Consider the following 27,656-nt stretch of genomic DNA (forward strand, 5'->3'; position numbering starts at 1 on the left):
AGTACAGAAGGATTATGAGTAAAATTTCAGTAAAATCTCCCCTGTTAGCTGGTTTTAACTTCTTAATAAACAGTTAGATAGTTTAGTCCAGTGGTTTTCAACATAGGGGTCAGGTCCCTCCAAAGGGTCTCAAGATCAATGGGAGGGGTCACGAGATGATTAATGGAAGAGGAAACAAGAAAAAACAAAGCTCTGCTACAAAAATCTGTTTTAAATTTAAAATGTAAATCTAGTCTATTCATTTCACACACAGACGACTTCTGGGGAATATTTATTTAATTACAGGAAGTTCATAGAAAGGTTCATTAATGTCACTTCCATTTCTCTCCCCCTGGTCCACCTCCTGTCGTGTCCGATCTCTGTTTCTGGCTGAAGCTGAACTTTTCTGTCTGTAGCTTTTATGAACCAACTCCCAGAGCAGTCATTTGTTTTTAGAGCCGCTTCCTCTCTCCCTCCCTCCACATCTCCTTTTCTCACAAGCCGTCTTCCCCTCTTTCTATTTCGCTCTTAATGCAGCATCAGATTCCTCGCGTGAGAATGTCGTATTGGGTCCGGTTGATTGTGATATTGGGTTACTTTATTTTTCCTTGTGTTTAATCCCTCATTCAGACAGAGCAGTCAGCCTTTTCTTCGGGGACAGATAGGATTTCAGAGCTGGACTTAAATGCTCTGTTTAAGAAAACAGCTAAAATACAGGCCTTAAGAACATTTTCTAAAAGCATAATAATGGTTTAGCATTGCAGTAGGTGATTGCTCACTTAAAGAAGATGATTTTATTGAGGGAAAAACCCTCTAAGCACAACACAAGCGGTTATCCGAGGACTCAAACAGGATGCATTAACCCCTATTTCCAGAAGGAAGGGTATATTCAATGGTCGCAGCCGACAAGAGTAGAATAGGAGGAAGGAAAATCCCTCTATTATTAATCAGCTTCCATTTGGAAAGTAATCAATAGTCATTATGTTCAGTATAAGCAAAGTACTTTCATAACAATGACACAAAAGTAATGATGAGCAGCATGGATGTTTAACTGAACAGACTTACCAGACGTAGGCTCAGGGGCCCAATGAGTCAGATGGCCACACATGCAAAATACCAAAAAGAGACACAAAATGATCAGAAGGAGATGCAGAACCACCATGAAGCGATGCAAAATAATCACAAAATGCACGAAAGAAGCCACAAAACAATCATAAAGAGATGCAAAATAATCACAGAGACACGAAAACACAACCGCATATGCAAAATTACCACGAAGACATGGAACGATCACAAATGACGCAACATGTCTTCAGAGATTCAAAAACAACCACAAAGAAACACAAAATGTTATTAAAATGAGTCAAAAAGAGCAGGAAGAGACGCAGAACGCCTGCACAGTAACACACAACAATACAAACCACCACGAAGACGCTTCCATTCTATCATAATCCTCATTTCTCATAACTTTTCCCGTCAAAATATTAAACTTTTACATTAATTTTGTAATGACTCAAAAGGCACAAACTAAAAAACTACCTGTTTTACAAAAGTAGCTCTTCTTAAAGCTGCACTCCACAAAGAAGAGGTCAGCCAGTGAAAACAGCTGTAGGCTACGATCTCTGGAGGGTTTTCCACTCACTGTCCTCCTATTACACTGTTGGACTCAAAATGGATATTCATGTTAACGTTTATATTAATATTAAATTAATGTTAATGTGACATTAAAGGCCCCCTGACCCCCTGGGGCCCTGGGCCTGTGCAGAGCAGGAACAACAGGAAAAACACCTGTTAATCCAACCTGTGGAGTGTTTGCTAACACACACACATGTAGACACACATGAGAAATACTTTTGTTGTTTGTTTTACATATTTGTAGGCGTTTATTACCAAGTGGAACCGGATACGAACAGTTGCTCGTAAAGCATTGTTTAAACGATATGATGTGATGTCAACGCAGCCTCACTGACTGTAGACTCTTGTTTGAACTTTAAAAGCCTTTTCTTGCTTTTTTTTTTTTTTTTTTTGTAAAGATTTTATGTCCAATTAAAGACAGAGTCCAGCTCAGAGGAGAGACCGAAGAGGCCGAGGGGAATATGCTTTGTAAGGGCAGACGGAGGAGGGGAGGCTGGTGGCGGTTACATAACGGCTTGTGGGAACACATATCTCAGAGGATAGATGATGTGGGAGCAGGAAGGCTGGAACAAAAACATTAAATGTGCCATCACGCCCGCAGATAACAATGCAAGTTGGCACTGGAGCCGGCCCTTAATGGGTTTAACCTGATACCTTTTCACGTCTGAGGTCGGCAGATGACCCACTTTGAGAACAAGCACACACTGTCCTCACACGAACCCCTCCAGGGGCAACGCTTCACGTGTGGCATGGGGAGTAATGCATCAGACCGACTGAGAGGGTTACAACTCTTTAATAGCAAAAATAAAGTAGACTTGTCCCCATTGGTTATATTTTGTACACAAGGAATACAAAGCAGCTACAGTTACAGAGGCAGAGTAACATGGCAGTCATCTCCTACAGTTACAAATGATTAATGTGCATGTTTTACTTTGTGACTTGACAAGACAAAGAAAACAAACAAAGCTCCTCTTTGATACATCTGAGATGGATGCGTGATTTAATGTGACAGTGTACAGTAGGGTTTTACAGTTGCATTATCTATGTCTGTTCACAGTGAGCGCTGGAGCTGCCGTCTCTCCCATATAACATCCGGTGAAACAATTAGAAATAATGTTATTATTGGTCCCAACATTATCTTGAAGTGCCACGAATCCATCATATTGTACAAAATCTAACAGGCTTACAGGACCAATAATTTACTGTTACATTTAAATATAATTTACTATCTGTAAGCAGTGTATTAACCATGAATAAATGGTTTGTAAGACACTATAATGTAGTTGTACGCAGATATAAGGACATTTTTAAGTGTTTATTAGTGTGTCGACAATTAATATTCCTACTGTAATGTGACTGTAACTGTTAATGTAAAATTATATACGTTATAACAACAAAATATGTTCACATTTTTCCTATTCATTAATTACAGGTATTTAATTAGAAATTTTAAATAGAATTTTTTTTGTTAAACTTTTTCAAGGTCGAGAATGAACATCAAAACTCATCATGTCACGACTGTAAATATTTATATAATCATTATATTGTTATTATTATATATATGATGTTTACAGCTATGACATACTGTATTATCCATCACTCAATAAAATATAGAAACACCCGTTACAAAGGCTTCATTGGATGAGTTATAGTTGTTGATAAAAAGGTGAATAATTAATGTTTAAAATGTCCTTATATCTGCACGATTATTTTAAAAAACTGAATATATATGTTGAAAAATATTTTTCTATTGGCTCCAATATTGATTTTTCATAGCAGCTTCAAAAATGTCCTTATATCTGCATACAACTACATTACAGTGTGTTATAAACTATTTATTAAATGTTTATATACTTTTAATATATGCTAAATGTGTGGTAAAAGTAAAGTGTTACTGTTGATGTTTAAGTGTCTTGCTCAAGGGCACATCAGTGAGGGGTAGTGAAGGACGTGAAATTGATTTTTACAGTACTTTAACACTGTATTATGTGCGTTTCAAGCCTCACATGTGTATTCAATACAAAACTAAATTGTAGTTCCTTTAAAGCTGCCAGATAATTGGCAGATGTGATTATAACTGTGACTCTAAAATGGTCACAAAGTCACCACCAAAGCTGCATGAGTGTTGAGTAAATTCAAAACGATCTCAACAAATAACAAGAAGTTGCTTTTACTTTGATCAAACATTAATGAAAACAAACATGAAGAAGGAATGAATGATACTAAAGGGTCCAAGGCCTGATTTAAAGTCTGCTTTTTTTTTAAATATACATATATATATATATATATGTAGAGAGAGAGAGAGAGCGAAACCAGGACTTCCAGGTTCAGAAGTGAGAAAACCACATTCACACCAATAACTAAGTCGTGTGGCTCGCTTCATATCACTTTTGAAAAATGATCTAATATATATATATATATATATACCATTCGGTATTTATGCTTTTTAGCTGCCTTTAAGGAACACCATTTCCCATAAGCCCTGGACGTTTGTGAGTTAAACGCCACGGCTCGACAGAAGAGGCGAGTCCACGAGGGAGTGAAAGGGTCGTGGTCAGTTGAGATACATCAGTAATACAACCACTGCCTCCTAGAAATTACATTTATATAAAAGCAAGTACATTTTGAAATAAATGTAATGCCTGAACGACTGGATCACGTTTTCTGTTTAAAACAAAAAAGCTCACAGTGACTTTGAGACCTTAACCAAAGCGCTTTTGTCGACTGAACCACAAAATGTGAAGCCAGGAGTCGGGGTCACGGTGCTGCACTTTGTAAGTCACTAAAATAATAAGTAAACTTTCTTTTTATTGTGCCTTATTTCACAGGTGCACAGAATGTACAACATAACTGGGAAAACGATTTAGCGATATATGACTGTAATGTCGAGGAGACAGGGCTGATGTAAGTAACTGGCTCTAGTTTTCTGTTTTTGTTTAACATTTCTGTTGTTGTGGAGCTGATTAGATTTATACTGTGAAAGCCAAACTCCAGGAACATGATTCATTTCTTCAGAAGGACAAATGAAAGAAATTCTGAAATGACGGACGTGATGTTATGACTTCACTCAAAGAACCACACTCATTAAAAAAAAAAAATACAGCATATAAAACTGGATATACATGGATAATCACAAGAAGCAGATATAAGATATTGTTTGTGATGTGCAGTAGGACGAGTTAAACTGAGGTGACAGAGAAAAGGCTGTAGTCCAGATTTCTTCTGTTCTCTACAGAAAGGTCCTCTTGTATTAAACCCTGTTGTTTCCTGCTTCCTCTCCGCTGACAGGACACTTCAGCTGTCGGTTACTTGCCACATACTGAATACATGTAAAAGATAATTATTAAATAAAGTTGTTTGATAAATATTTGATGAGTCAAAAAAAAAGAAAACTGAGAGGTTTTTTAGTTTGAAATGAGACGGTCCATATTTCTCTGTGAGACACAACATTGGTAAAACAATAATCACCTCTTGCTTTGTCTGTAGGAATAATCTCAGAGGTGCTTTCGGAGTCACTGATGACTTCACACTCATGCATATCTATCAGTCCAGTCAGAGTGCAGCACAGAGGTTACTATGGCCCCGTGTTTTGGGAAAGGTTGATGCTCCCAGTAGGAAGGGCCGGGAAGGCGAACGAGTCGACGACGCCATTCAGGGGAATTTTGGGAATCTGTGAAACAAAAAAGTGACAAATTAAAACCTTCAGATCATGGGAGGTTCAGGCCAGTTCATCACTGTAGTCAAAGATGAATCTGCACACTGTTATCTTTATTTTTCTTTCATTGACTGTCTGAAGACGTTGTGCGTAATAGAAATGTTGCAGAATCTCACAATGAACTGATTTAAAATGCTTGATTTCACCCCACCATTCACAGCAAACACAACAAAATTTGACGTTTGGTGACTTAAAGGTGCTATATGTAAGTTTTTGGCATTGCTACATAGCTAACGTTAGCATAAACAGCTGTTTACTTACCATTCTAGAGAAAACGTTGCGAGTTCAGCATCAAACTTTATTCCTTTACTCACCGAGAGTTGTCTCCAGAGGTGGAAACCAACCCGCTTGTTTTGCTTCTATTTCTATCACTTCTTTTCTTCTACTGAAGTTAACATGCTAACCAGCAAGCCCGCCTCGTCACTTTCCGATAGCGAGTCACTGTAGCGTCCCATCTGCCCTGAAGAAGTAGCGCTGCTCAGAGGCCTGTCTTGTAAATGCAACATGTCTGAAGCTCATCACCACCCGCTCGTCAGCAGAGAAAACTTACATATAGCACTTTTAATGTTTCAGACACAAAGTAACTTGTATCACTTCACAGCTCTGTGTGTTTGCTGGATACTGAGGTGGAGGAGAAGCTCATCAAAACAGGGCGAGAACTGCCCGGGGGCTTAATAATGTGTTTTCCAAGAGGAATCATAACCATCTGGACAAATAGCCGGGAAATACTCATACCAGTAATCCTGAAATCTGAGCCAGACCTTAGTTAATGAATACATTTTGAATTGTTTTTCTTTCCCCCTTTTTCTTCCCTCAAAATAAATGACTGAAAACCCGATTGTTTCTAAAAGCAATCTTATCTCACCTGAGCGTCACCGTTCCAACAGAAGAATGAAGACTGTAACGACGAGTTTTCAGCAGGATACTCTGGTTGAAATGTTCCCACGCCGATATCGTTTCCTCTCAGATGACCCAAACTGACGCTGCCCACCCCTGGGCAGGCAGCCATGTGAGTGCTGGGGCTGGACATCATCGTCTGGCTGATGCCTGGATGGGACAGGGTAAAGGGTGGGGCATTTGTGGTGGCCCCTGCAACATGTGCAGGCCCTCTGGAGCATGTGGGCCCCAGGAGAGGCCTATTCCGTCTGGCAGGAACAAGAGCAGCGTTCGGTATGTGACCTTCTCTGTTTTCATAAATGCAGCTGCCAGGTAATCTCTGTGTTTGCGGGTGGAACGACTGAGCTGTCGAGTTCACGCTGCCTGGCGTGTGTGAGGAATGTGAAAGTGTGTGATGGTGAAAACTTTGCGGCAGCTGCTGCTGTTGTTGTAGTTGTTGCTGTTGCCACACTGAAGGGCCCCGAGGCAGTGGCCCCACGCAAGTCTGCTGTGAACCAGCGTGGTTTAGAGAATATTGCACACTCTGGTCCATCACCTCCAAGCCAGATTGATGGCTGCTCTGAATATTGTCGGCGTTGTGTGTCGATGGAAGCCAAGACTGATGTGTCACGCAGGATTGTGTTGAAACTCCATTGCCACAGTGGTGATTGCTGCTGCCCTGGTGAGTGTTGCGACACTGCGTGGGTGTTAGGGTGCTCGTCGTCCTGTGAGAAACAACTTCAGCGGCACCTTTCAGTCCGGTCGAATTACCAACATCACCAAGAATATTTCCCAACTGAGCCTGTTCTCCAAATCCACTCCGGTTTGATTTCATCGGCTGCCACTGTGGCTCACTATTCGAAAACCCAGGATGCTCACCTTGAATCATCCCAGAAACACAACACCCAGTCTGATCTGAGCCCTGAACCACAAAACCACTGGTCTCTCTCCTCAGAGCCTCCTCCACATACGAGAACACATCATTAGCCAGGGTGCAATTCAGTTCCCTCGTCGTGTCTTCCCTCTCTTTATTCATCCTGACCAGGGTGTTTTCCCAGTCCCTCAGCTCCATCTCCTCCACCTCAAGACCCTCTATCACTCCATTCCCTATAGCTCCCAAAATCTGCTCCAGAGACTCAATCATGGCTTCTGATGTGAGATCCGCTGTGATAGAGCCCTTCTGTAAAGTCTGGATCTGACCCGGCACACTGAGCAGAGCGTGGCTGTCCAGGAAGGCTTGTTCCAAGGTCGGCTGGGGCTGTTCACAAACAGTGTCCTCTGTTTGGGAGAAGATTGGGAGCTTGGGACTGGGCTTCTCTGGCTGGGTGTAAACAGAGTGGTCCTGCCGGCGAAGGGATCCCAGGAGCGAGGCGGGGTCCAGAGGTTTCTCTTTTGTGGGCTCAGCGCCGGGGACAGGAGGACCAGGAGAGGAGAAGACATCCAGAGAGACGTCGTACAGGACACCTTCGCCGGTGGCGAGGTTGAAGGGGAGTTGCTGTCTTCTCTGCAGCAAATGTTCCTCTCCTTCTTCATTTCTGTTGAAAAACAGCAGCAAAGGTTAATATTAGATTACAAAAATAATAATAAAGAGTGTCTGAAAGTCTTGTAAGAAACATTTCAGCATATTAAAGACAAGACTGTTCAGCAAGAGCCTGATTTGATCTGATTTAACTGATTAGCTAATTAAGCTAACTTTAGGCCCTTGCATTGATTGAAAACACTATGTCTGCCTGACTTCTTAATGTTTCCAGCTGTCTTGTTTTAAAATGTATCTTAAATGATGGCTACATATTGTGCTAAAAGACTAAAGCCAAAGCTACAAAAAACCAGTTGATCCAGTGTAAACATCCCCAAGAGCAGGACAGAGCGGCTAACGTTAGCTTAAACTCAGGTAGCATCCAGGAAGGCTTTAGCGCTAGGGGGGAAATACTACTACACAGTGGATGTGCCAGTCATGACTATGTCTTCTTCTTCACCCCAAAAACTAATACAAAACACACTGTTAAATTTTTTTCTTACACTTTAGCTGTTGTGTTTTTAGCTTTGGAGAGACTGCACAAAATACACCACTGTCCAAACTCTTTATGGACTAAATATTACTCTTACTAGTCACGTACATGCACACAGACATATGCATATACATGTACACAGTCAGTTTTATCTGACTTTATGCTGATTCTGTTTTTTATTTATTCAAGTTATTTATTTGAGCAGGGATAGGTTGTACAAATTAGCTTCAGCTAGATGTCCCATATCTGCTGCACTACTTATATGTACATAACAATATTTATCTGGTCACTCTTAAATCAACAAGTTTTTATTTTGTTAGTGGTAGAGTCCGTCATTCCTGTGAAGGATTCAAATGACCTTCCTTCGCTTCAGGAATTCACAGGAAATTATAATCCGGTTACTGTGTGTTTACAGTTCTATAGCTGCATCAAAGCTACTGCTAATGCTAACCCAAGATTTCCTTCTGCCACTGCTTCATATTTAAAGCGTTCAACTGGCAAAATATGGGTTGACTTTTATTATGTTGTACTCAAAGGAAAATATTTTTGTTGTTGCAGACGAGTTTGTTTGGTTGCACCGTAAACATTTACAACATTTGCTCGTCATTTTCTGACAGAGCAGTGTTTGCAGTTGAAGTGAATTTGCTGTTGCCACAGTAATCCCAGGTGTTGGCAAAACAACCAGGACTAAAATGTGAAGGTTAGACAGCGATGCTTACGTGAGGGCTTTCTGACGAGCGATGATGAAGTCCGGTCTCCCTCCCTTGAAGACTATCCTGGCCGTGGCCTGTACCCACAACCAGTGTCCTGTTTTAGTCAGCAGCCTGAAGATGGTGAAGCCGCTGTCTCCGGTTTTAATCACTGAGGACAGAGCAGATGGATACAAGTAAGACCGACAATAATGTAACGTTGACAACAAAAAAATACAGAAAATAGAGCCCTTATAGAATAACTCACTCCTGAGGTGGTTGTCGGCGCAGTACATCATGTCAGCAGCGTGGATGAACTGATAACCAGACCCTGTTGTGACCAGCTCCACCTCTGTATAACCCAAAACCAGCTTCCCTCTGAAAAGAAATACACAAAGGACACAATGGACAGACTGTTACAGGTAGAAAAGCTGGACTACATTGGGATAATTTCACTTTTTGAATAGGAGGCATTTGACACTTGTTGGTTATAAATAATGAAATCAACATGTTGGAAGTTGCCTTTAATATTAGTCTCTTCATCTCAAAAAAAAGTCCTACCTGGTGTCTATGCCCAAAGGAGCAAAGTCCATTCTGTGTTTGGTTTGGAAGATGAGGGTCTTGGTGCGGATCTCCATAACCGAAGGAGTCTGCACAGGCGTGGCGATGGCGAACAGAGCAAGCTGAGGAGGAGGAGCCAAGGTCCCATCAGCCCCGGCATTTCCTTGTAAATGCAGGTACTTCAGACGCCCATTGAAGTTCAGAGCCTGGAGAGGAGACACTTTTACATTAATGCATGTTGTTATAAACATATCAAATACATATCAATGGGAGTCTTATCCGTGATAGCGATGTTACGTTCATGGTTCCCAGAGGAACTATCCTCGTGATTTTGCTTCTCAATGAGCCTGACGTTTGTGGTTTTGAGCCAGGGAGTGATTTCCACAGGAGATGGCAACTATTTGACTTCTCTGCCAAAATCCAGGCGAGAGGAGATCCGAGTTGATAAACATGTTGATACATTCATGTGAGTCATCCTCAGTTATTACTGCGCAACAATAAGGTAAACAGCATCAGCGTGGTGCCGTGTGTCCTTCGCCTCTGTTTGTTTTTATCCTGGCTTTTGTCTCTCAGGCTAAATACAGGCTGCCTGTTTTAATATGGGTCCAGTACATATGTGGGCACCTTCCCCTTTTAATACATCCATCATCACACCGGTACAAATAAGTGAATAGACAAGTGAACACAAACAATAAATAAAAATAGACTGTTTGATTTTATTGTTGCTCAGTGTAAACTGCTGCAAATCACTGTTTCAACTGACTTTAATTTGTTTTTTTAAATGACATGATTACTGAAGTTTTGTCCACCTTGCTGCAGGAGTGAATGAAACCATGTGCACCTTTCAGAGGGAGGGAGATTCAAACTATGCGTTCAGCCAAAAGAAATTATTTTCTGATGAAATAAAATGTCAAAACTGTAGATTAAAAAAACAAAAAAAACATCTTTGCTCCACTTCTCCTCTCACTCACTTATATTTTTTGTTATATTACCATTACTAAAAGTAATAAATACTGTGCCAGTCTCTCAGAGCTGCTACAAAACGCTGTAGACTCTTGTTCAACGGATGCACGGATGACGTTACCAGGAATCCAGAGGCGTTGTCCAGGAGGCAGCGAAGGCGACAGCAGAAGCTTCTTTCCAGGAAAGAGGAGTTCTCTGGAGGGATGTACTGAGGCAAGAGGCTCTGAGAGCTGCCCAGAGATTTACTGCCGGACTGCCCATCTGCAGAGAGACATTTCATTTTAAACTGGAACGTGTCTGTGCTGTGTCTCCCCATGTCTGTCCTTCTACCTTCATCACCAATGACACTCTGATACAAGTACAAGATCACAACTAACAAGCGGTTTTTAGTTAATTTAGTTTAATTAATCTCTCTGATTTATAATAATAATAATAACGATAACTTCATTTATGTAACACCTTTAAAAACAGAGTTATAACAACAGAGAGCTGCTCAGTAAGGCCAAAATAAAGCAGGACAGAAATGGGGTAAAGTTAGAGAGAAAAGACATAAAGTACAATATGCGTCTGTATAAACAAAAACAATTGGGGAGAGTAGAGACAGTAAAAAAAAAACAATTAAAAACAATAAAAGATAAAATAAAAAGATGACATCACATAAAAGCAAGTCCAATCAAAACAGGTTTTAAGAAGTGAAGTCACTGATTCTGTGTCACCTCCTGTGGCAGGTTGTTCAAAGTTGGAGCTTTAAAAGTGATCAGTGAAATCTTAAAATCAAATCTGAAATGGACAGGAAGCCAACGAAGAGAAGCAAGGACTGGGCTTGATGTGATGTCGTCCGTGAATCGTCTTTAAGTTCATGTTATCAAATTCAAACTCATTTCAAAACCCAGAGATATTCAGTTTACTGTCACATAAGACAAAGCAAATCCTCTCAACTGACAAACTGGGAGAGGGGAATATTTTGCATCATTGCATGAATGTTTTTTGATGTTATCAATTGATAAGAGCAGAGGCAGTTTAAGGAGGCAGTGCCCTCTGCTGTGACTATCAATCTAGATGGTTTTCAGGATGCCACCATTTTACTGGTTTTGTAGATTAATGTGCATCTTGTGTTTTTTTATTCTGTGAATTACTGATTCATTTTATCTGGTCTTTGAAAATGATTCAGATGAAACAAGGAAACAAACAAAAAATTCTAGTGGACATATGCAGCCAGAAAGGAGTGATTGCAATAGAGATTGATCAGTTTTAAGATTTGAACCACTGATGAGTAAAGTCTTTACCCTTTGCTCTGACGTGTGTGTCGGTCTCACTGGGGTTGAGCGCGAAGTGGAGCTGACATTTGAACATCTCTCTGTCGTCCATGTGAACGAGATCAAACAGGCTCTGGTGGACGACGTCCGACTGGCGGCAGAGGGAGGAGTTCATTAAAAAAAAAAATTCAAACACAGTGCGCAGAAATGTATTTACACCACGTTCAGAGTCAGAGTTTCACCTGATGGAAGCCCAGGAAGTCCTGGATGGTCGGGGACGTGTAGAAGATCGTGCCGTCGGTCGTCACGACCAACACAAACCCGTGCAGAGCCTGCAGAAACAACGGGCACACATGCACATGACTCCTACAAACACAGCTGCACACAATGTCTACCGTGTGTTCTGTTACCGCACCTGCAGCAGAAGTTCTCCCTCTGAGAAACTGACTCCATCCAGGGACACGGTCTGTCCATTTCTGCTGTTTGCAGAGACAACAGGAGCTGACCTCGCATTTTTTTGGAGCGCCGCTGCAGTAAACAACAACAACAACAACAACAACAAACAATTCAGTCAAAAAATAACTTGTTCACACAACACTGAGTTTTTGCACAGACAAATTTTCAATGTCCAGAGTCTCAGCGATGGAGGGAACAAAGTTTAAAGGTCAGTTCACCAAAATTATTAACATGTTTTCTTTAGATATGAAACGATTAGTCAATGAATCAATCAGTCCAGAGAATACTGATTTCAAAATCAATCGGCAACTTTTTTCTTAATTGATTTACCAACAGGGATCTGACAAAATAAGACTTAGGAATGAGTCAACTTGAGCTGTGAGAAACTGACGATTTCACTCATTCTGCATTAATGAATCAACAAAAAGAAAACAGTGGATTAATCAATAATCAAAGCTGTGGTTAGCTGCAGTCCTTGTTTTTTTCCACTTAGCTTTACAAGTATTTATTCTAGTTTTTATTAAACAGTACCAAATGAAAATGTGAAACAGACTCACAGCCTCAAACTGAATTCCATTCACCTCTATTCGCCACGAGTGAATTAAATCAAAACTATCCCTGAAGATTTTTTGTTTGTATTTGTGAACCAACCTTTTAATTTACAGCCATTTTTTTTCACTGTGGTTCAGATATTATCGAAATCTGAATTCAGCTCTCAAGTCATGTGGCTTTCATTCGGGAACTTGTAAAACCAGCTGATATTTACATGAAATCTAGCTTTTTTTTTTTCATGGTCTGTGGATTTTGAGGCTCATTCAGCTAATTGCTTTGGTTTTACAGCAACTTTACAGTTTTGGTTCAATCTCATAGTGTCATTTTTGGCTGCAGCAGGCAGCTGTTTTCAGAGAAACAGCTCTAAAAAGCCACTGTCCACGACCTGCTCAGCATGAAATAGCAGTGAGAGAGCAGCTGATGAACATAGTGGAGCATTTAGCAGCTTAAGAGACAGATATTTCCCTCAGGAGCTGGTGGAGACCAAAAACAGAGTGACTACTGGACACATGGGAGCTAAACTAATCTTCAACCTAAAAAGTGTCACCTTCTCTTTGGTTTGTCTTCTTAACCCTCCAAAATTTACTTTAAATTGACTGTAATTTTAAAAAACTTGTCATTGCATGCTATGGCTCTGGGAAAAAAGAAACGATTCTATTCAAAGTGAACAAAAGCGCTGTTGGGTATCCGACACATGCATGTGTCCTTGCTGCATCCCTGCTAATGTTTCACTGGTTTATTTGTGGAACAGACGAATCAGTGTGACTGACGTCCTGCAGGCCAAATGCAGGCGGCTTTTACCTCCATGAGCAGGAAATCACACACAGAACATGAGAGCATGTGCTTTTTATGCACAAACATCTGCACAGTGTGAATGTAGAAACATATTCAGATTCAGAATCAGATGCAAATGGAGCACGAAATGCTGTATCTGCAGGGACGCTGAAAACTGGAGCTGTGCAGAAAATCTCAGTTTTATTTTGATTGAACTGGACGGAGCAGAATTTTCCCTTTGTGTTAAAAAGAAGTGATTTTTTTTAAGCTTGAGCAAAATCTGGTGTAATCTAATCTGTGATCGCTGGCATTCAGTCAGCTAAGCAATACCTCCTTTCCTTTCCCTACAGTAATGACTCTGTGGCACGCCAACAAACATCCCTCACCCCCCCACCCCACCCCCCTCCTGCCTCCCTCCCTCCCTCCCCCTTTTTAAAACAAACCCACTGGATCTGCCTCTCGTCTCCACCCCACAAACCCAGGAATTTGCCCTGACGTCTCAGTCAAGAGCAGTTTTCTACAAACTAAGACGACTGACTGAAAGAATCCAGAGTTTGTTATTATTGCATGAACTGTAGCCAACTCAGGGGATGTGCACGGATTGGCGTAAACACATCAGCATGTCGCCGAGCACTAAGCTCAATGTGACACCGACAAACCGGACACGATGTGCAACATAAACAGATCGGACAGTTTTACTGAAAGGTCGACTTGTCTGTTTGGTAAATGACCTCCACCTCCACAGTGAACAACACATAAACAGCTAAATCTCTTCTTCTTTGCTCTATTTTAAGTTCTGCAAACAACAAAACTGCATCACAGCAAACATCTGGATACGACTGAGACAGAACCAGCTGACCAACATATTATTTCATGGTCACCATACAGGTTAAAGTTATAATGTGCAACTTTTCCACCTGACTATAAATGACAACCCTATGTTATATATATTTTTTGAGTTGTGTTCTTACATTATCCCATTTTCTTTCAAACCACATAAACTTTTTACACCTCGGTAGCTTTCAACCATACATTTTAACCAGATGATGGATTTTAGTCATCGGACGTCTGGATCTCAAGTTATGAGAGAAAAAAGCTGAGTAAATGTTAAGACAGCTCAGCTCAAAGCCGCTGGAGACGTCCTGTGTTGACTGGACAGCATCTGTGAATCCCAGATTTTTAAAGTGAAACTGCATTATTCAGTGTTTCTACTGGTTTTAATCCCCTGGTCCGTTTGTTATGGAGAGGATGAGACCTCTGCTGATAATTCGGCTGTCGGTAAAGTCCCATGAGCCCACACTATTGCTCTACGTGCTCTAAGAGTCTCACAGTGACAATGTTACCATGCTGATGTTTAGCAGGTATAATATTCACCATGTTCACCATCTTCAGAGGGCTCCAACTACCAATTATTTCAACTATTTTCTTGATTAATTAATGAATCATTCGGTCTATAACATGTCAGAAGAGTCTAAGATGACGTCTCCAAACGAGCAACAGTCCAGATTTTAAAGATGTTCAGTTTATTCTCATATAGTTACTTAAACAATAAGCCAGTAATGTGAATAGTAGCTGATTATTTTTCTATCAATTTATAGATTAAGAGTAACTGTTGTTTTACATAAATGACAATGAAAGACATAGTTTTCTTTTGGCCAAAAAAAAAAAAATACTAAAACAATCTTCATGTTGACACTAATTTCTAGATTGCTCCGGAGATAAGAAGGATGTTTTTTTCTTATTTGAAACTACTTAAGTTTTGAAGTCTGCCCTGTTGAGATGGATGTTCAGTGTAAGTGTCTTCTGTCAGCACCGACGTGGCATCAACCATCTGTTGTTAGCTCCGAGGTGTGTGGTCTCAGTGAGGGGCCCCGAAGGGTAGTTACAGTGCAAATATACTCAGAGTACACTAAACCGCACATAAATATACATATATACATATGTATATACATACACACACACACACACACACACACACACATTTGTTGAGCTGACATCTTAACTGTCTCTCTGCAGGGTCAAAAAGAAGCATTTTCTGATTTAACACTCACAGTGGAGGAGGAAGTTTTCAGATCCTTACAAGAGTAGAAGTGCTAATACAACAATGTTAAAGTACTCCATTACAAGTACAAGTTCTGCATTGAAAATGTTAGATACTGTTAAATAAGTTATTAAGGGAAAAGATACTTAATTAAAAGGGCTATTTGTAAGTTTTATCTGCCAGTGGAGACCACTTTCTTTATAATACAAGAGGTTAAAATACATCCTCCAAGCAGCAGTAAATCTAAAGGGCAGATTGGAGGCTACAGTGAGTCACTATTGGAAAGTGACTAGCTAGCTAGCGTGCTAACTTCAGTAGATGAAAAGATTAAAGTTAACATTATTGTTGCTTTCCACAGCCAGAGACAGCTCTTGGTGAGCTAAGGAATGAAGTTTGATAATGAACTTGCTATTTTTTCTTCTAGACTGGTGAATAAACAGCTGCTAATGCTAATGTTAGCTATGAAGCAATAGCAAAACTTACAAATAGCTCCTTTAAGTCATTACAAGGAAAAAGCAGCAAAAAAGCTGGAATTAAATGACATTACCAGTTAATTTTCTGTCAATCAACTAATTAATCAATCGACCTAATGTTTCAGCTCTACTTATATATACTGTTAGGTACTTTAATCTTTAACAAAGCATCATATTTTATAAGATCTTCATAAGAACTGCAGCTGTCATATGTTAACTACACTACTTGAGTAAAAGTACAAAATCAAAACTGAAACTCATCACCTAAAATATAAGGTTAAGAGAAATTGCCTTTTAATTCCTTTATGTGTATCAGCTTTGATTTTCAGCTTCTTGAAATACTATTAAAATGCGTCCAAATGAAGCAAAAGGCGATCTGCTGTATCCAGGCCACAGTATCTCTGCTCTGTTTATGACTCAGCAGAGCAGACACAGATTTATCTTGCTGGAAAATGCAGCTGGAGGCCGAGTTAACGACGGCAATGACCTCGCCGCGACCTCGCTCACCCCTCGTTATCGACAAACACAGGAAGCAGACGTGAACAATCAGCTTGCCTGCAAAACGAGACAAACCTGCCCCTCGTGGTGTCAGACATCCTGAGCAGTTCAGACTCTGTTGCCTTGGTGACAAAGGTTCACCATGGTAACCCCCACACCTGGTGATGCAGCAGCATCACCTGGGACTCATTCAGAGCAGGAAACAACAGACGAGTCATGATCTGTCCTGAAGAGTTTGTTGACACTGCTTCAGTTTGTGTGTGCACACATGAAGTCAGTGGTGGAGGAAGTACTCCGATCACCACAGTGAAAAAAAGCTAAAGTCCTGCATTCATAAATTTACTTAAGTACCAAGTGTAAAAGTCCAAATTATGCAAAATGGCCCATTTTGGAATAATATACAGTATATTATATAAGTGCATTATAATTATTGATCCACTCATGTGAACATCACTCTAATGTTCCAGTTGGTAAACGCAGGGCTAATTTCAGCTACTTTATATGATTTAATTAATTACATTTTTATTTTTGTGTCAGGTATACAACTATGCCCAGTCTGCATGGGCTTAGGACACCATCAACTTAAAGATCATCACTGAATTCACAAATCACTGACAAGAACATATATTAAGCAGAGAAATTATAAATAAATACGAGTGAAATCATCCAAACTTCAACACATCAAAATTAAATAGGAGTTCCACTTGATGCTCAACTGAACACTGGAATATTTCAGGATTTTGTTGGAAACGAAAACTCACTTTCCACAGCTCAGACAGTCAGTTTTACTCCTAAATACCAGCTCTTAACTGTGCAGCTAAAGATGTAATGCATATAACAGATATAAGCACACACTTCTGTTAACAAACCAGATTTCTTCAAACTTGAATAAAAGCTTACTTAAAATAAGGTTCATATTGCACCACAAATGATATACTGCTGGGTAGTTTTTTCTATTATAACACATCATAACTTATTTGTTGATTTTGTATCAATAATTTGAATCTGAAAAGTAAGAAGTAAAAGTACAATATTTCCCTTTTTTGTTGTGTAGGAGCAGCTTTACAAAGTTTTGAAATACTCAAGTAAAAGTACCTCAAAATTGTACTTAAGTGACGCAGTACTTGAGTAAATGTAAGTTACTTTCCATCACTGCAGACAATGGGCTTTGTTTTCCTGTTTGTGCTTAAGTCTCTGTGACAACACAGGCCCTCATGCAGGAGCGTCTGCAGGGATGATGTCAACCTCTACTCCAAAAACAGAGCATTACTCATTCACACGCACGCACGCACGCACGCACGCACGCACGCACGCACGCACGCACGCACACACACACACACACACACACACACACACACACACACACACACAGCCAGACAAAAACAATCTACACACTCAGGTGCACAGAAGAAATAAGAATAGACATCCTTGGTTGCAGTTACGGTTAAAGGAAGAGTTTGGGGAATTGCACTTCTTCACTTTATGCTGAAAATTAAATTAGAAGATTGATTAGAGCTACAGGCAGCAGCTGCTGAGATTAGCTCATAACGATTTCTCTTTTTAGGCTAGAGTTGTTCACGATTTGGCAAATGGGCATCATTAAAGCTATGCCAAATTAGCCGTTAGCAATTCCTGTGTGCTTTGAACCCATGCTTGTATGGACAACTATCACTGGATGAAACGTGATGATTCTCAGGCAAGTTCTGAAGTTACAAGAAAGGTCGTTTTTCTATGATTACTAAGTGGATTTATGGAAGTTAATTTGTGATGGACACCAGCGATAACGGTGTCCTCTAAGAGTTATGTAAGTCACGCACTGAATCTAAAAATATCTGTATGATGCCTGTGTGTTCTATTTATTAAAAGGTGTCCGGTTCTCTTAATAGATCCATGTGCCAAGGGGGTGATTCCTAATGTTATCAAGCCAAATCAAATAAAAATTCCACCTTGTACGTTTGGATTATCCACATCTAAGGGTTAGATTACCAAAATAATCATTCATTCATGCCCCTCAGAGGATGAACTTCATCTGTGCAGTTTTTGCAGAGACCTTGAGAGAGAAAGAAACCTGAAATATAATTTGTCTGAATAAGAACTAATGTTTCTTTTAAATGCCTATTTCCAATTTTAAGTACATTTTACACTTCTGATTACAAACCTACATTGAGAACTGTTTGATATTCCTTTGTTTATTGATATCTCCAGGTGACACATAATGTCTGACTGTAAACTGGGGGGCGTTTCAGAGTCAAACGAGAGATTTGTTTTCATTTTACACACTTGAACCAAAACAAGGAACATCGTACAACAGCCCCTCCCTGGTTTCGTTCCTTCTTCTTCATGTAAAATCATATTCAAAGCATCCAAACACACTTCAATTATTAATTTAAAAAAAAGACATCAATGATTGTGTGAAGACTGTATCAAAGTCTTGGGTTATTTTTAAGGCTTTGTTGTGTACGGCTGAAACATCAGTTCCATTATTCAGCCCTGAACAAACATCCTCCACAATCAGAGGAAGCTGCTGTGGGAAGAAGTAGGAGAGATTCACAGAGAGGCCTTTTCTCTAAAAACAATGAAAAGTGCGACACTTTCATCCTGTAAAAACAGCTTTTTTAGCAAGACTAGGGATGGTGGTCAGTCGGGCCTCCATTTTGGTCCAAAATATCTCAACAACCACTGGATGGATTTCCATGAAATTCTGTACAGATGTTCATGGTTTCCAGAGTATAGATCCTACTCACTTTGATTATTCCCTGACTTTTCCTCTAGCGGAATGGTTGATGGTTATATTTGTTGTTTTTACTCACTTAATAGGTTGAAATTCGGTCCAGTCAATCCATTTTTCTTCATCTCTTTGCTCCTTCCTCTACATGTCATTTTCAGAATAAAAGCTTTGGAAAGCCACTGTCCACTTCATGCTCAGTGCCAAACAGTAGACAGACACAGTTTGACACCAGCTGGTGAACATAGTGGAGCATTTAGCAGCTAAAGAGCTAAAAATTTCAATCAGGAAGTGGTGGAGACCAAAAACGGAGATAAAAGAGAGGGAATAATGTTGTTAAATTCGAGTTAGAAATCAAACTTTATAAGTTTAACAGAAGTAGTATTCATTACAGGCATAATGTGCTTTAGTCTGTTGGGTTGTAGAGGCATTTTTGCTTCCACCCCTTAGTTATGGAATCATTACATTATTATGTCTACCACAATCAGGAAATAAATCCATCTTAACAGTCTGAACGCTCGGTTATGCTGTCTTACATTGTAGAAATACACTGAAGTAGGGCGGACACACTCTTTATGGATCACCAGCTCACAAGGAAACACACACACACACAATAGCTTTTGCCTCGCACAACTAAATCTGGGTCAAGAACATTTAGTATCGCCTCTTTATTTCAAAGCCCAAAGGAAGGAAAAGAGGTCTGTGACTTCCAGCAGGTGGATAAGAAATAATGGAAACTGGAGCGTAATCAAGCTAATAACAAACTCAAATGACCACTAATGTAATGATTACAACAGTCTTCCAGGTCCTTCAGTAAATCTGTCACCAGGATCCATTAGTTTGCACTCATGGACAATTACCAGAAGAAACTGGGACAGTCTGAACAAGTTTTTACAGTTTCTGTTTTTTAATTGACTGAAATTAAAACTAAAGCTCCAGTGTTGGAGAGAGTTCTGTTGGAAATAGTTTGTGATTCCAAAATGGAAATTTTTACAAAGGGGTTCTGAAGTACAAAATAAATCCTGGAACCACTGTAGTTAAAAAAAGGTTTCATATTTTCTGGGCTTATTCTTTAATATTTTTTTTTTTATTGGCTAAGAGATCAATAAATACATAATGAAAATATTTGGAATAGAAACCGATTTTTCTTTCGTCAAAATACAAAATAAAGATGAGGACGACTATTGATTTAAAATTATTAGATTAGAACAAATATATGTTTAATTAACTATCAATAAAAATTAAAAACAAAAACAGAGCTGCAAAGATGAATTGATTAATCGATCGCTAGAAAATTAAATAAAAGTCAAAGTCATTCATTCTCAGGTTCAAGCATCTCAACTGTATGTATTTGTTTCTTTTCTGTTTTATGTCATTGTAAACTGAATTAAATCATTAATTACTGATCATCATTAACAATTTCAAAGCATTTCTACTTTTTTTTCTATTGTTTTCTATCTATTCTATTTCATCACAGTGCTGCGTGTATTGATTTGACTCACATGCTTTATATGACATTTTATCTGCTTGTTTTGATTACAGTCATCCCCTTCATTTTTAATTGTTTGCTTGTAGTTTGCTGTGAAGTGTGTTTTGACAGTGAGTGTGGTTGAAATGAACTGACAACCCTCTAGTCTGGTTTTGATTTTTAAACATACAAAATAAATTTAAAGTAAGGCCCTACTTCAGCCCTTGGGCCTGGCCACAATACTTCCAACCTATGTCATCATAATTTAATAACTGCTAGATATGTGTATAGATGGACTTGAAAAATTCAGGAACATCATATGAAGACTCTCTGCTTGTTTCATGGGTGAAAGGTCGAGTTACGTAACATTAAATAAGACAACGTCAGTGTTGCTCTGGACGAACATCAAAGTCGAGAACAGATAACGTGTTCACAGTGCGATGTACGACAGCAGGTGTAGATACAGTCTTCATCTGATTGGCCCTCAACCAGCTTGACGTCTTCATTTTCTCTAGTACTTCTTTATCACAGAGTCATCCTTCTCACATGTTATAGATCAACTCACTCTCTCTTTTTAAATTTCTTAAACGTAACTGTATTTTTTTTGGACGATCTCTGGTCAGCCTTTAGCTGATGTGTAAAATAAACAGTCGGTAAATGTGCGTTCGTTGTTCAAATGTTTCCATTCACAAACAGTCCTATCTGCTCAGCCTCGTCAGGAGCCCTCATGTCGTGCCACTGTGCTTCAGAGCTTCTCTCCCTCCTCCCTCTGCAGCCCCCTTCTTCTCCATCAACAGCAGTGATCAGCCGGCCGATAGCAGAGCCACAGAGGCAGGAAAAGCTTCCAGGAGTCTGGCATAAAATCTGCAGCCAGACCAGGACGGCACCGGTTTCCTGTCACTTTGTTAAAATCGAGCCGATATGTTGGTTTATGTTAGTCAACACCCAGTGGAGGCGTTTTGTGTTGGCTTGAGGGACAACGTATCTTTGTGAAGTCTGACGAAATAACCTGAGTGATGTCATATTGATGGGTTATCTCAGTTTGGGCGTATGCCATGTTCATCACATCATATGGGATGGATGGTAGAGATGGGACGACCTGCAGTGGCATTTTTAGGTGGAAAAAAAATGTTGGAGCAACAGCTGTTTGTGCTGCAGATCCCAATTCTACTGAGTTTCTAAACGACTCCTGCAGCTTTCATGTTTGATAAATGACATGTTTGCAGAAAGATGGTTGAGATCATGAAGGTTAGAAGAATTTATCCTCCTGTCATTTTTCTCTTCTTCTAACCTCTGAACTAACGTATTCCTATGCACAAGTGCACCTACAGCGTGCACTGTATTACACCGCAGCCGCAGGTCAGCTGAGTGAGAAAATTCAAAATAAATTCGAAGTACAAAGAGAAAATTTGCTCTTAAATCGTTCATACGTTTTACTTAAGAGCAAATCTGTTCAGAAAACAGTCATCCAATCAGAAGAGAGGCTCAGAGCCTCCTCTCTTCTGATTGGCTCACCAACCTGTTGTTACTAGAGCTCCTGAGAGAGGAGAGGTAAAACTACATTGAGATGGTTTCTCTTATGGATCAACACTCAAACACTGGAAAAAAGTAAAATATAGGACCTTTAAGCATATATATTGATAATTATATCGATCAATATGGAGTGTGTGGATTTACATTTGGAGAAAGTTTGCTTCAGAGGTTGTCGTTTTTTTCCACTTGAAAAGTCAACAGAACATGTCGTTTTCTCAGGGATGCCCAGACTTTTAGCAAACAACTTTACCTGCACAGAGGCGGCCGAGCTCCACCTATAACTGAGTGTGTGTTTGATCAGCGTCAGAATAAGGACCTACTGTTCCAGTCTGCCTGTCTCATGTCGCTCTGCCTTCAGACTCCATCTGCCCCGTGGCTCACTCTCCTGTTTCCCTCCCAGCAGGGACACTATTCATTATTCACAGTGTCAAGTTCCCGCTCTGACACCCGGAGCTCAGCCACAGAAATGTCTGGAGCAGCATGTTTGCACACTTGAGTTACCACATATACGTGTGTGTGTGTGTGTGTGTGTGTGTGTGTGTGTATGGGTCACTGACCGTGGAAGTAACTCTGAACCTTGAGGTATCCCACACTGAGCCGGAGCACCGACAGCTTGTCCAGGCGACCTCTGACCTCCTCAGAGAAAGGCAGCAGGCTGGTCAGACGGTCCAGCTCTATATTCAGACGGTCCCGGTGGCGTTTGGACGGATTGGTCTTCACCGGCGGAGGCTTCAGACTAAAACAAGACACGAGACGGAAGGACACGTTCAGCCTGCTAAAACACGCTCGCCCTGCTTGACATCCTGCAGAACACAGTGGAATTTCCATCTAGGGTTTAAGTGGGTGTTTTGGGTTCGAGGTGCATTTTTCACATCCTGTAACAAGCTCATGAAGCACATGCGGGGGATGTAGGAGACTCGTGTGTCATACCGACATACTGACTGTTACTGTTCATTAAAACAGAAAAATTCCAGCATTGAATTTCTAAGACACGATGTCCCCAAGAAACCACATCAAACCAAGATTCAACTTCCTGGTTTTAAGATGCAGCACAGGCTGAGAGTGTGGTACATACTTTTATTATTACAAGACTGGAAGAGCCAGCGGCGTGGCACAAAAATCTGGGCTCCGCACATACAGTATGCAGCCTCAGCGGGGGCCCCTTCCCCTTTTCAACATATCCATTGACACAGTGTTTAACTAACATTTTACAACATTATATTTATATCGCAATTCTTTAGGTCTTAACTTGGGCTTAAGATAAAGGGGGAAAATCATTTTAGTCACCAGATTAAGATTTCATATGTCAAATTTGCAGAATTAAAATCAGCTACTTACTAACAAGTGCTGGTCTGTTGCACCGCAAGTAGCATAATAAAATAGTATTAAAATTGGAATCACAGGATTAGAACCTACTATAACTATAACTATCCAACTGGCTGACTGGTCTTAATACAGAAAGTAATGCTAACTTATAACTCAGTTGTTATTTATTAAAAACTTGTAAAACTATTCAGATGTTGCTGAGGGTTTATTGGCATCAGTAATGGTTGTATACAATAGTAAAACCCATCAAAACACAACAGTAAACACATCATATTTTAAGTCATTGCTTAAGAGACATTGAACATTAAAACAGTATCATAATGCACAATACGTACAATATACAATAAAACATCCAGCTTGATTTTAGTGTTGCAAATTTCAAATCAAACGATGCCTCTGGAGTCTATTTCTGTCCATCCTACTCCACACGATCCTGTTCATTAATAATACTAATAATGTCAAATGTAAAAGTTGCAGATAAAAACAAACTTTTAGGGGCCTCTCTATGTTTGGGCCCTGGTCACTTAGTTTCACTATTCCCCTCTTTCATTTAATTGTTCTAGTGATTTTTTCTAGCAACAGCTGGTTCCAGGTTTTCACATGTAAAAATGTGATATTTTACTTTACTTTTCACATGATAGACGTCTCCTTTCGTTTATAATACTTTATTCCAAATGATTAACACAGAAAATAATCAGCAGATTAATCAATAATATTTGATTATTAGCACTTGGTGGAAAGAAGCTAAGAACATTTACTCAAGTACACTACTTAAACTCAACTACTTTTGTTACTTTAAGTACATTTTGCATGACTGTGTTCACCATGTGTCATGGCAATCCATTCAACAGTTGTTGTGGTATTTCACTCACAACCACAGATGTCATCCTCACTGTGTAACTAAAGGAAAAGTCAGGGGATCACCAAAGATATATGGATTCATCCTCTGGGGGGCATGAACGTCTGTGTGTAATTTCATGGCAAACCATCCAGTGGTTGTTGAGATGTTTCAGTCTGAACCAAAAAAAAAAATGAAGATATTTGGAGTTGAACACACAAATCAGCCTAAATACAGTTAGTTACATCATAATTCTTCAGACAGCGTGCGTCTGTTGATCTTCCACTACTACAAATTACCACAACAGTAATTCCTCTCCAACGTGTCGGGGCATGTGTGCCAGCCCTGCCTGACAGAACAGACAGATCTGAGACAAGAGATGGAGGGAAGAGGAGGGAACAAAGCAGGCAGGAATGAAGGAGATGAAACACGACCGGAGAGGAGGACAAGAGGAAACAGAGTAAAACATGAGAATTACTCTCCTGTCGTGGGATCACAACACTTGACCCACAAATTCCCTAGTTTCATTTCTAAAATGTAGAAGTCGTCTCTGGATGTAACAAACACAGCCAAAGACTGTATTTGGGAAACTGTAACAGCAAAATGCCCTGAGGGGAGTAAGATAATCAAGTCAGTGTATCCATAACAAATGATAGGAGTAAGCAGCTTTTGACAGTGCTGCATTAATCTGCCAATATTTTGATAATTGATTAATCAGTTTCATTAGTTTTAGACAAAAGTTCACTGGTTTGAGTTTCTAAAGTTTTTTTGTTTTTCTTCGTCTTCCATGAAAGTAAATTGAAATGATTAGCTGATGAATCGATAAGTAGATCAACAGACAATTAATGCAACTGTTTTAAAAATCTAGTAATAATTTTTTTTCGTTTTTTAAAGCTAAATGCGTATAACCGTGAAGATCCTTGGACTGTTGGTCACACATGTGAAGATGCCACCTTGGGAAACTTTTAGGTAAAAGCAATTAATTGATTATGTGATCAGTATCTTTCAATTCTTCAGAACTGGACATAGAACCTACAAGTCACTGTGGTGAATCTACTTTTGGATCATCTCCCTCGAACCCATGTTGTGTTGTCTGACCAATCCAAGTTTTTGAAATTATCCCATAAAAATCATCCGACAAATAGTCTGTAATGATTTTAGATAAAACAGACATGTAGAAAGGCATGCTGGGAAGCCTTTGTCACAGCCTTTGGAGCAGAGTCAAACCTTCGGCCATTGATGAGCGCCCTCACTGTGGTGAACAAAAAAGTTTGACTTGGCTCTGGAGCCAGAACTGCCAGTCTCATCTGAGTCAGGTTACATGTGCAGATTATGTGTCCGTGATGGTAACGTGGCAAACTGCTCTTTCATACAATGTCAAGATGACGTGTGGTGTAAGACATGAAGAGGAAGACTTTATCAGAGTTTATCGGTCAAAGAGTAAAGCAGCTTGTTGAAGTGCTTTCAGAGCAGTGGCTGAGATTTCTGAGCAATCTGCAAAATTTTGCTTTTGTAATAGGGTTCAAAATCCCAGCACAGTTCCCAGGAATGTGTGTCTTCAGATAACATTCCCAATAATCCCTGTACAAGGAGACACTGTTGCACGGTTCCGACTTCCTCTGCACAGTCCAGCCTTAAATCGACAGGTGTTCAGTCACGGAAAAGTGCAAGTGAAAAAGCTGCAGGCTGTTAAATTTGCAGGAAATTTGTTTAAAATGCAAAAACTCTTGGATGGATCATTTGAATTATTTGGATAATGTCATTTTTATTTTTTATTTTTATTAATTTTGTTAATTAAAGTCCAAGATGACGACCAACACTCCAAAAGATGTTCAGTTTAATATATTAATCTGAGAAAAGCAGCAAATCTTCATATTTGAGAGGCTGAAAACAGCTTTTTTTTGTGCTATTTTTCTGTCTAAGTCTATAACTACCTCACAAAAGGTGTCAAATAAATGTAGTGAAGTAAAAGGTACAGTATATTCTGACTTACTTCCTCCACCGCTGGTTGTTTTTGTTGCCTGTTACCTTACACAGTCATAATAATAAACTCTACAGACTCCATCAGTAGTGGAAGATGGACTCAGATCTTTAAATTAAGTAACCGTAGCAACGCCACAGTGCAGAAATACTCTGTTACAAGTAAAAGTTACGCATCCAAAGTAAAAGTACAACTTGAAGTACCAGAAGGGCCCATTTCATAATAATGTATATTACTTGGTAATAATTATTGGATGCCTTAAGTATACATCACTTCAATGTTGCATGTGGTGATTTTAATTATTTTATATATTGCAGAGAAGCTTAATCTACAATAATACCTCATAATATATTTCTTAAATGGAAATAAGTGCAGTACAAGTACAAGTGAAAACTGTACTGATGAGCAGTACTTGAGTAAATGTTCTTAACTTTCTTTCCACAGCCACCATCACCTGCCCGACTCACCTCATCTACTCCTGACGTCACTACCTTTGCGTCGCTGCAGGTAAACTACCTACCTGTCCCCTGTGCGGAAATCACACATCACACAAGTTAAGCTTAAAAAAAACAACAGCAGCGGCGGCAGCAGCCTACTTGACTCTTGTTGTTGGTGCGTGTGAACGGTTTGGTAATATCTCTAATAATTATTATAATTACACGATGATTAATACTGTGATGATTGATTGAGTGACAGAGACAAGCAATAACCCCGCCCTCGCAGCTCAGGCCTGTTGGGCTACATCAGTACAACTGATTATTTCTTTGCCTGCAGAGAAATAATAATAATAAAAAAAACATTTAAAACATTAAATCTTACTTTTTCTGAACGGGCTTCCTCCTCCTCTTCACCGCGTACACTCCACCGTTCCCCTGCATGGTGGCGCTGAGGTTTCAGCCAACTTTCTCTTTCTGTCCTTTCACTTCAGACAGACTAAACGAAAAAGTTCAAACCAGCATTTAAAAGTTTTATATTTGTAAAACCTCCGGATAAGACACGCCCAGAGTTTTCTTCTTCTTGTTGTTGTCTTGTGTCGCTGCTGCAGGATTTCCAGGTTCTTTAACTGTGAAGCCAGTTCACTCCAAACCCAGGCGAGGAATAATCCAAATGTGTGAGGTGAAGCAGCATTTTGCAGCCTCTCTGTCGGTCAAAGAGTCATTTAAAAAAGTGGTAAACTTTCCAAGGGGAAGTCGTGCAGCTCTCACACCACAAACCAGTCCTCGGCCTGCTTCTTCTCCCGCCTCAGCCAATCCAGTGCATTGTAACATGAGGGCACCTCTGTCTCAGGGTTTATTATTGGTGTAAACC

At 39.8% G+C, this 27,656-nt stretch overlaps 1 protein-coding gene across 2 annotated transcripts; it reads right to left on the reverse strand.

Moving 5' to 3' along the window:
• Positions 1 to 2,388: 2,388 nt before the first annotated feature.
• LOC130186495 (aryl hydrocarbon receptor-like) lies at positions 2,389 to 27,607 on the reverse strand. Of its 2 annotated transcripts, XR_008830292.1 has the most exons (12): positions 27,168 to 27,607; positions 22,761 to 22,939; positions 12,099 to 12,211; positions 11,926 to 12,015; positions 11,714 to 11,834; positions 10,549 to 10,688; positions 9,465 to 9,670; positions 9,172 to 9,281; positions 8,934 to 9,075; positions 6,195 to 7,740; positions 5,083 to 5,284; positions 2,389 to 4,933 (listed from the first exon to the last, which is right to left on the reverse strand). XR_008830292.1 is itself a non-coding variant. In XM_056403665.1 (11 exons), exons 1-11 carry the CDS (start codon positions 27,224 to 27,226, stop codon positions 5,189 to 5,191), a joined length of 2,802 nt encoding a protein of 933 aa, XP_056259640.1. In that variant the 5' UTR covers positions 27,227 to 27,607; the 3' UTR covers positions 2,389 to 5,188. The 2 variants fall into 2 exon arrangements, 1 of the variants encoding a protein (XP_056259640.1); XM_056403665.1 differs by having other exon boundaries at positions 2,389 to 5,284.
• Between the last annotated feature and the right edge of the window lie 49 nt (positions 27,608 to 27,656).

The sequence above is a fragment of the Seriola aureovittata genome, chromosome 18 (genome assembly GCF_021018895.1).
Source record: "Seriola aureovittata isolate HTS-2021-v1 ecotype China chromosome 18, ASM2101889v1, whole genome shotgun sequence".
Classification (NCBI taxonomy): domain Eukaryota; kingdom Metazoa; phylum Chordata; class Actinopteri; order Carangiformes; family Carangidae; genus Seriola; species Seriola aureovittata.

What these genes read in the sequence shown, in the direction of transcription:
- LOC130186495 (XM_056403665.1), bottom strand. Translation starts at nt 27,226, where the DNA reads ATGCAGGGGAACGGTGGAGTGTACGCGGTGAAGAGGAGGAGGAAGCCC. An exon ending in AGGAAGCCCGTTCAGAAAAA is followed by an intron (nt 22,940 to 27,167) that starts GTAAGATTTAAT and finishes GTCTTGTTTTAG; the next exon opens with TCTGAAGCCTCCGCCGGTGA. An exon ending in CGCCGACAACCACCTCAGGA is followed by an intron (nt 9,076 to 9,171) that starts GTGAGTTATTCT and finishes CTCTGTCCTCAG; the next exon opens with TGATTAAAACCGGAGACAGC.